The sequence below is a fragment of the Sesamum indicum genome, linkage group LG11 (genome assembly GCF_000512975.1).
Source record: "Sesamum indicum cultivar Zhongzhi No. 13 linkage group LG11, S_indicum_v1.0, whole genome shotgun sequence".
Classification (NCBI taxonomy): domain Eukaryota; kingdom Viridiplantae; phylum Streptophyta; class Magnoliopsida; order Lamiales; family Pedaliaceae; genus Sesamum; species Sesamum indicum.
The window spans coordinates 8,090,138-8,099,536 of NC_026155.1; the positions used below are offsets into that span (position 1 = coordinate 8,090,138).

Genomic DNA, 9,399 nt, shown 5'->3' on the forward strand with positions numbered 1-9,399 from the left:
AGAGTAGCTCGTTTATATAGCTTTCAAGAAGCTTGAACTGCCGTAACTAACAAAACTGAATGAGAACTGAAAAATTGCTAAAACAAAAGGCGATTAAAGGAACTAATGAAAGCGCTAATGACTAAATAAGAACAGAAAACACGACTTCCATCAGATTTTAAATAGCCCGCAAAGTTCCTTCCCTATTGCATATGGTGCCTTCTTCTTCCTCTTGTTTTGGTTGCTGATGGGCAGAAAAGTTAGAAATCTTACCAATTTTAACAGATGTCATTTACAATGCACCAATAGTAGAATATCACGCACACACACAGACACACCCCTGCATACATACAGCAAATTCAACATTTTTATACGTCGTTCTTGATTGCAGCACTATATCCACTCTGATCATCATAGTAAGTACTTATCCCACAGCATCACACCTCCATACTTGTTAGAACGCCGGAAGCACCTTTGAAGTAAGACCATCTGCAGGAATAAAGCGGCCACTACCGGCAGCCCGAGTAAAATCTCCGTCGCCTTAATAGAACCCCATTGCTTCCAGGCCTGTTCAAGATCCGTCTTCCCAGACGTGTACTGGCACGGAGGACGAGTAAGAGTTTTGGCCGAAATGCTGCTGCCATTGCTGAGAAGTGATTGGATTATATGACAATTGTACCTACGGCATATGTGTCGCCAAGATTCCTATAACTGACCCATTATCATCAAGAACTAAAAGCTAACCAAATGAAATATACAAGTCGAGACGTAAATTTAGCCCCATTAAATGTCTTAACAATAATTTGAACTCACATCAAAGATGCAGCAATGTTCGACTTTAATCACTAGATCACAACGATTGGCTAAATTAAGTTCAACTACACTTAACAAATCATACGACTATCGTAATTACGATGTGTACTAATGATACAGTAAGTAGAATTTATTTTCAAGCTATTACTTTGTGTACGATCAAATTTGGTTGGATATAGCATCCTTCATTTACTTTTACCACTATTTCTTGACTCCAAGTACAATCAGAAACATAAGGAAGGGGATATATATATATATATATATACACTTAATTTTAATAACTTCAATTACTTTTATAAATATATATATATATATAGAATTTTTAAAATATTTTTTTATTGTTTATTCGCAATTTTTGAAGTACACACGAAACCAAGATATTTTCAGTTTGTTAGATTTTAGGGATAATTATACTCCCCTTTCTTGAGGTTTGGTGTAATTATATTTAAACTCCTTGTGGTTTGGAAAATTACATCTAACACCCTTGATGTTTGCTTCATTCTAACAAATAAGTTCCTCCATTAGTCAAAATTTATCAAATTTGCTGATATTAACAAAAAAATAAAAAAAATTATATTTACCCTCTATTGACTTATTGCATGTCAAATAAACTTTTTATGATCAAATTACCCTCATACTTTTTCACGCGTTAATACATGTGAAGAGGTATATCTTCATCGTTATAAGATGTAATTTTTTGTTAGACAAAAGAAACCTCAAAGGTACTAGATGTAATTTTTCAAATTATACGGCCCCTATGTGTAATTACATTAAACTCAGGAAAGAAAAGTGTAATTATCCCTAGATTTTATATTCAATACTATTTTATATAAGTTTAATAGTTTTTCCAACAAGAGTATGGAAAGGTGGTACTTTTGGTTCATTTGAATTTATTTTTGTCGTGTATATGTCGTGTAACGATCGTTAATGGATACATTTTCTGACAGAATTGGTAATTTCTGATGATAAATGTGTTAAACGTGCTATTTTTTTATCGAAATAAAATTATCTTTTATTGTTGAAATAAATTTCAAATGAATCAAAAGTGCCATCCCAGAAATTGCAATTCTCCACATGTGAGCTTCACTAAGAGGGTATAATGGATACAAGTGTAGATCAAAATTCATGTTCCACTCTCATATCAACTAGTTGATCTGGTTTATGCTCATAGGGATTCAAGTTCACAATCAAACCCTATCCCTTTTCAATCCAGCTCAAGACATGTCAAAGAATTACTATCATTTTATTTAAATATCAAAACATTGATCATCATAACAATTTGAGTTCTTTAGGCGATGGTTTAAATATAATTTTTGTCCCGTATAACTTGCAGTTTGACATCTTTTTAAACTAGCAATTAGATACTATAATTGTTATTTTTTTCCGATTTTGATCTATTAAACTGATAAATAAAAATAAAAGCCCCAAACAAAAACCAGCACGTGCCGGGCACACATTTTATTTTGAAAATATTTACAAAATCCAATAACTAAAGAACGGGACTGGAAAAAATTAAAAGTTACAGGATTTATTTGCTATTCTGAAAAGATAAAGAACTAAAACGCAAAAATACAGATACACAAGTAAGAGAAAAACCTTAATTTTTAGCATTAAAATCTTCAAATTCCATCCCATGTATCACCGACATTGCGAGGTTCTTCGATCTAACACATCTTCCTAACACTGTTAATGAAGATATTGGTTTTCTCATAAAGAAAAAGGAAAAGCAGTTTGTGCTTTAATACACTTAAACTCTCTCTAAAAACGCGAAATTATATTTTCTTCTAAAAAAATTTAAAATTACACTTATACCTCCTCCAAAAATTCTCTGTTTACACATGACCTCCTTTCGTTAAAATTTGGACAGAAAATACTGATGTCGGCAAAAAATTACATAAATTTTTAATTTTGTCCCTCATTTAATATTCTCGTATATATTTTTATATTTATAAAGGGATAGATTTAATATATATATATATATATATATGGAGTGAGATTAATATTACTATTTTTTTTAAAATACAAAATTATTACATGAGAATATTAAATGGAAAGCAAAATTAAAAATTTATGTAATTTATTTATTATTTTTTGTTAAAGTCTACATTTTCGTTCAAATCATAATAAAAGAGGTTTAGATATAAACGATAAATTTTTGGAGCGAGTGCAAATATAATTTTAATTTTTTCTAGAAAAAGTATTATTCGCATTTTTAGATAGATCTAAGTATAATTAACCCTGACATACATGATTATAGGTTGATCCATTCAGATCCATCGATGAAAGAAAGGGAAATAAAGGGTTTAGCCTCTTCATCAGAAAGTTCTCTCGACCATGAAACCCTTCCTGCAAAACTTGCCCCTGCTCCCCTACACTTGTACTGTCCATAGAACACAGTCCTGCAATACATATATACTTAGTACTTGACTCAACTCGATGGATGTACGTGCATAATTTAAATTTTTATTATATTTATTTATTTAATAAAATAAAATAATATATATTATAATAAATGATTGATTAAAACTAATAAAATAAATTAATTTAGAATGTATATGAGTAGAAAATACCAAATTAATCAAATATATTATTATTTTAAGGTGCAATATTTTATTTTAAAAAAAATAAAATTTTGAAGTATTTGGATAGAAAAAAATTAAAAAAGAGTAAATTTTTCGACGTATTAGTACTCATAATTAACATGATTATAATTACTTAATAAGGTCAAAATTAAAACAATCATATGAAGATTTTAAAAATGTTTAGGACATCTTATGAACTATTGACACTATACCCAAATACCCTCTAAATCTGCGGATTGAATTTTTTATTTCATATAATGTTTCATCTTATGTTGCGTTTAATATATACAAATCATGTGTATATTAATTATCTGGCATACTCAATACATACGTATAATTTAAATTTTTATGATATTTATTTAATCAATGAAAGAGAAAAAAAAATAAAATAAACAACTTATTATAGTCGATCATACACAATACATTGACTATATAGTCCTAGGCCATAATAAGTATGATCGACTATATAGTCGAGCTATATAGTCCTAAAACAATATTTTTCTGGCCTAGGACTGGCCTAAAACAACATTGACTATATAGTCGATCATACTATTATCTGGCCTAGGACTGGCCTCGATCATACTATATAGTCGAGCTAATTAACAAGAAAAATTCTTATAAATTCGTTGCTCATCTACAAGAAATTTATTTGCTAATAATTTAACAACCAATTGTTTCGTAACTATTAAAACCATTTTTTTGTAGTTACATTTTCTTAAATAATTTTTATTAATTTTAAACTTGCATGAATAGAATATTATTAATAGAATTCCGCATATATTTTACCAATAAAAAGAAGTCACTTTATACTTTTTAAATAGTATATCTACATTAATTCTACATATAGTAAATTACAACAGGTTTGATATAATTTCAAATATTCTTCCATTGTTTGAAAAATTACAAATATCCTCTACAATGGGCTGTCACCGGGAAATATTTGTTAGCGTATATTTGTAATTTCAAGAGGATATTTATAATTGTTCAAATAATAAAAAATATTTATAATTATATCAAATTTCATCAAAGCCTATTGTAATTTACCAATGCATATAGATACCGATCTTATCTCTGACAAAAAAAGACCTGCAAAAGAGAGAAACAGGCTATAGCTAGTGGTCGCCCATGAATTTTAGTAGAATCACAGGCACCGTCCCACGCTCACAACTATAAAGCAACTTCCCTCCTTATCAAATTTAAATTAATATATCGTGTGATTGGTGTACAGTTAAGAAAGAATCAGTGACAAATTTAATTCGTACTAAAATTTTTCCTTTTGAAAAGGAATGTCAGTATAATATATTTTAAAAAATATTTATATATGTAAAAAATATATCGTTAAATAGAGAAAAAAATTGTTATTACAACGTAAAATTGAGAATAATTATGTAATTAGACATAATTTGAGGAGTATGGAGTGTAAATTATAGTGGTGGGAGGAGACAGTGAAATGTAGTATTTGTTTGTGAATATTGTGCGGTAATGAAAAAAGACTTACAATTGTCTGGAGGGATCGCCCCAGTCATGCCAGCCTTTTGGGATGATGATGTTATCCATGTAAGTGTAGGCAAAAACAACCCTAGAGAAAGGACCCCATGCCCTCCCCAGGTACAGTGCGCCTGACCCTGTTACTTTACAGTTGACGAAGGAAAAGCCAGTGTCGTCTAACATGCTGCTCCTCCCTTGTGCTGTCACTGCACCTGTCACTGCTGCTACTGCATGCACCTCGCACTCCTGTAGCTACTCTCACATCTCAATATTCAACCATGTTTTTGCTCACCCCATCACATATATATATATATATATGGTTCTTTTTGTTTTTTTGTCGTGATTAATTTATCATAGTTAAAAGTAAAATCGTAACGAATCATCGTTAAGTACAATTATATGCAACGGTTATTAGTCGTTGTTTTTGCGTGCGATGTCAATAGCATTAGTCATGCGTGCCTCAAAATTGTCGGAAATGGGTCACAACTAAAAGCTATATTTTGCAAATACTTTGGTCGTTTCGTGGCAATTTTTTCAAAGTGTGGTCAAGACTTACACTTTTAGGTTAGTTTATTTAAGGGGATAAGTTATAATTTTAGTCCAATAAGTATGAAGGAATGACAATTTTAGTTTTATATGGTTTCATTTTGCAATCCCGTATGGTAATTTTACAAATTCCGCATATTGAGTACAAGAATACCCCGGGAAGCTCACATGATGAGCTTAATTTTGTGCACTTTTTGGCTATTTTATAATATTTTGACCATTTTTGTCGCATGACGATCTTAATTTTGTGCACTTTTTGGCTATTTTATAATATTTTGACCATTTTTGTCGTTCATGAGTGAAATTTTTGAGATTATAAATTAAATTGCCATCCTCATACTTATAGAACTAAAAATATAATTTTTATTTATTTTATGTTAAATTACAATAAGCTCTCCTGAAATTTAATATAATTACAGATATCTTCTTATTATTTGAAAAAATATTAGTACCCCCTAATTTTAACAGTTGTCTATTAATTAACCCAATGCGATAGTCCCCCCTTAGATCCCTATCTATTTTTTGTCGTGAACTTACCAAAATTTTCTTATAGATTATGAATTATAACTTGAAGTGAGAGACAGTATAGAAAATTCAAAAAAAAGAAAAATTGGCGATGGTCCACGACTCGCCACACTTTTGTTAGTTATTTAATTATAGTTACATTTATTATTATTATTATTATTATTATTATTATTATGTAATATTAAAATAAATAAACCTGTACATTACCTCAAACAAGGAAAGGCCATTCCCAAAGATGAAATCCACAGATCCTTCAATGTAGCAATCCTTGTAGTAATGCCTACCCGAGTGATCATACAGTGTGTCCTGCGCGCCCAGAAACTTGCATCCCACAAACGCCGCCGTGTCCCCCGATATTCGGAACGCCACTGCCTGCGTCCCCGTCTCTCCCGCTCGGGGCACCGGCGTCGTATTCTGCATATAATTAGTTCAATTTCGAAATCATAAAAACCTACATGTAATTCAGTACACATAAGGTAAAATGGTAATTCTAATCTTTTAAGTATACATGGTGGCAATTTTTAGTCCTATATGAATTTATTTTGACAACTTTGTTTTGTGATTTTAAAAACTTCGTACATTGCGGATAAAAACAGTCAAAATTTACTAAAATAGCCGAGAATGTGTGTGTAACATGCATGTGACATGCGAAACTTTTGAAATTCCAGGACAAATTTATAAAAATATTGAATTCATACAAAACTATAATTGTCATCCCATACAGCTACAGGATTAAAATTGTAATTTTTCCGTGCATATAGTATACCTTGAATGTAATATTCTTGGCTATAAAGTATGGGGCATCGACGGCAAAAGTGGCGGAAGCGAAGGTGCCAAGAGGGCGGCCTTTGGGTCCGGGCGTCTGGGCTGTATCCCCCCACTCTACTATTGTACTCTCTGCTCCTCCTCCTTCTATCGTTATAAACGACTTCAATTTGGGTATTCTCACTTTCTCCCTACAAATTAAATATTTTTTAGTAAAATTTTTGTTGTAGAAAAAATAATTATACTAAAAAATAAATAATTTGAAAAGTGAATATTTGGGGTAGGAGAAAGAGAAAAAAATATTAATTAAAAATAAATAACTGGTTTAGAAAATAATTTTTACCACTTGTAAATAGTGGGAAAATCGTGAAAGTGAATGGTTAGGGATTACATATAGATCGATGGATCTGGAATTATATAGCGTAGATAGATATATAAATATTATTTAATTTGATTTTCTATTAAACATTATGAGCAACATTATAGCTTTAATTCCAATTAATTATTAAAGTATGTACTCTAGAAATTAAAGAAAATTCTAGGATTATACATGGATCGATGAATCTGAAATTATAAATTTTAAATTTATTATAATATTTTTTTGAATTTGTTTGAATGATTTTAAATTTTTCAAATTTTAAATCCTTGACTCTCATTTTAAAGTATATTTTTTTAATATTGATGAATTTTTAAATATTTTTTATATGAAGTCATATAAAATCTCGTTTTCAAATATTTTATTCAATTAAATCTATTGATTCAAATATATTCTAGAAAAATCATAACCACTTAATTAATTGGCACTTCTCCTTATTATAGTCCCTTTGCATGAACTTTAATCCATTTTACAATCTGCTCTCAGCTTTTCACTGTCCGAACAACTAAAAATATTCTAAGTGTTTGTCAACTTATGTCTTTATATAACACAATTTAATGTGTTCTAATTTATTTTTATTTATCTTACGCTAATACGAAATACAAAATTAAACATATTTCAAAAAAAAAAAAGCAAATTGCATTTTTTGTTTTATAATTTAGGCTTTGAATGCTTTTAATCCCATTGCTTAAGGATTCTCGAAAATAATTCTATAAATTAATTTAAAAAATTCTCACTTTTAGTTCCGTAATGAAAATTGGCTGAAAGACCGAAATGATTTTTTCAAATTATAGGATTATTTTCAAGAATTCCATAAACAATTAGACTGAAAACATACTTTAACCAAGTCATGGTACGGAAAATAGCATTTCCTTGTCTTAAAAACACTCAAAAACACACATGCATTTCTATTTTTCAAAAAATTCTTGTCCAAAACAGATTTATTCGAATCAAACCAATCATCGTATTTGCTATGTGATTGGTCACTTTTTCCAAATCGTACACCAATCATACAACAAGTATTATGAACTTGCCGTACGACTAGTTCAAATTTGAACGAGTCGTGTATTCCGGACTATTTTTGTCTGGCAGTCTACCAAATACACAAAAACCCAAAAGAAACAACTAATAATAAAGCCAAACAAAGCATGAATAGTGTATGAAAATTAAAGAAGTGGTGGCGTACGTGTAAACCCCAGCATGAACATTGATGACAACCCTGAGTAGGTTAAGGGGAGGGAGAGAATCAAGTGCTTGTTGAATTGATGTGAAGTCTCCCAGTGCTGGATTTTTGTCAACTGTGAGGGTGTATGAAGGGAACACCCTATTCTTTGCTGACTTGAAGAGGGAATGATTGAGGCTGCCTACGAATTCAACCCACTTCAAGAATTGCTCTTCTGAGCACCCAACTCGTGTTTTGTTCATCACGCCTTTGCCCCAAGTCACTGCATTCTGGTTTGCGTTGATGCCCAGTGCTAACCACAGAATTGCAAGGTGGAAGAAGTGGGTATGCATGGTTGATGGGATGTGGAGGATGTGGATCACTGCCTGTATGCTGCAGTTCATATATAAAGCGTTTTTAAAGGGTGGAATGTGGGGGGAAATTCTAGTCCGAAGCGAGTTTGGTCAGACTCGAATCAATCATATGTCAAATATATTCACTTGTCCTGCGTAGATGCAGATGCAGATATACAAATTTAAAGAGAGCCGTGGATTATATAAAAAGTATACGGCAGTTGTATTATGATTCGTTTGATTCGATCAAATTTAATTTGAATTAAAGATTTGGGTATGTGAATGTTATATTGATAGTGATTGATGATGATTTAATATTTAGATATTAAAATTATATTTTGTTGTAGTATAAGAAAATAAAAAAGTTTGAGAAAACCAAAGGATTGAGAAAGTATGAGATTTATGCAAACAACTGATGACTGACCTCTCATCCTCATCCCATCTGAAAAAGAGGGCAGAGCACTCATTAGACTAATGAGTGGTCTCCTCTCTTTTTGAGATGGGACGAGGATGGGAGGTCACGGGTGCTTCCGATGATATCAATGTTGAATTGCACTAGTTGTTAAAGGGAGATTACGCTCCAATTTTTATTTTTTTTAAGTTATTTTTAAATCGTTTTATCATTTTTTAAATTATCACTTTTAAAATTAAAAGTACAATCTTGGACAATTTGGTGGTTTCATGACATTGAAACCAACAAAACACGAGATTGTATATAGTTGAAGCTGTTTTATTGATAATATATGAACTTCGAGCTTCTATAATTTGAATACAAAATTTTTCCAAACAATTAATTAACTTTATCAATTA

The 9,399-nt window shown here is 30.7% G+C and overlaps 1 protein-coding gene across 2 annotated transcripts; it reads right to left on the reverse strand.

Moving 5' to 3' along the window:
• On the reverse strand, positions 2,967–8,729 carry LOC105173558 (probable pectinesterase 53). 2 transcript variants are annotated; one of them, XM_011095341.2, is made up of 5 exons: positions 8,261–8,729; positions 6,700–6,889; positions 6,141–6,347; positions 4,873–5,114; positions 2,967–3,191 (listed from the first exon to the last, which is right to left on the reverse strand). In XM_011095341.2, the coding sequence occupies exons 1-5, from the start codon at positions 8,638–8,640 to the stop codon at positions 3,044–3,046; spliced, it is 1,167 nt and encodes a 388-aa protein (XP_011093643.1). In that variant the 5' UTR covers positions 8,641–8,729; the 3' UTR covers positions 2,967–3,043. The 2 variants fall into 2 exon arrangements, with proteins under 2 accessions (XP_011093643.1, XP_011093645.1); XM_011095343.2 differs by having other exon boundaries at positions 4,873–5,108; positions 8,261–8,727.

Excerpts from the sequence above, each read along its gene's own strand:
- LOC105173558 (XM_011095341.2), bottom strand. The coding sequence starts at position 8,640 with ATGAACTGCAGCATACAGGCAGTGATCCACATCCTCCACATCCCATCA. Across the intron at positions 6,348-6,699 it reads CCAAGAATATTACATTCAAG|AATACGACGCCGGTGCCCCG; the intron begins GTATACTATATG and ends AATTATATGCAG. Across the intron at positions 5,115-6,140 it reads ATGGCCTTTCCTTGTTTGAG|CTACAGGAGTGCGAGGTGCA; the intron begins GTAATGTACAGG and ends ATGTGAGAGTAG.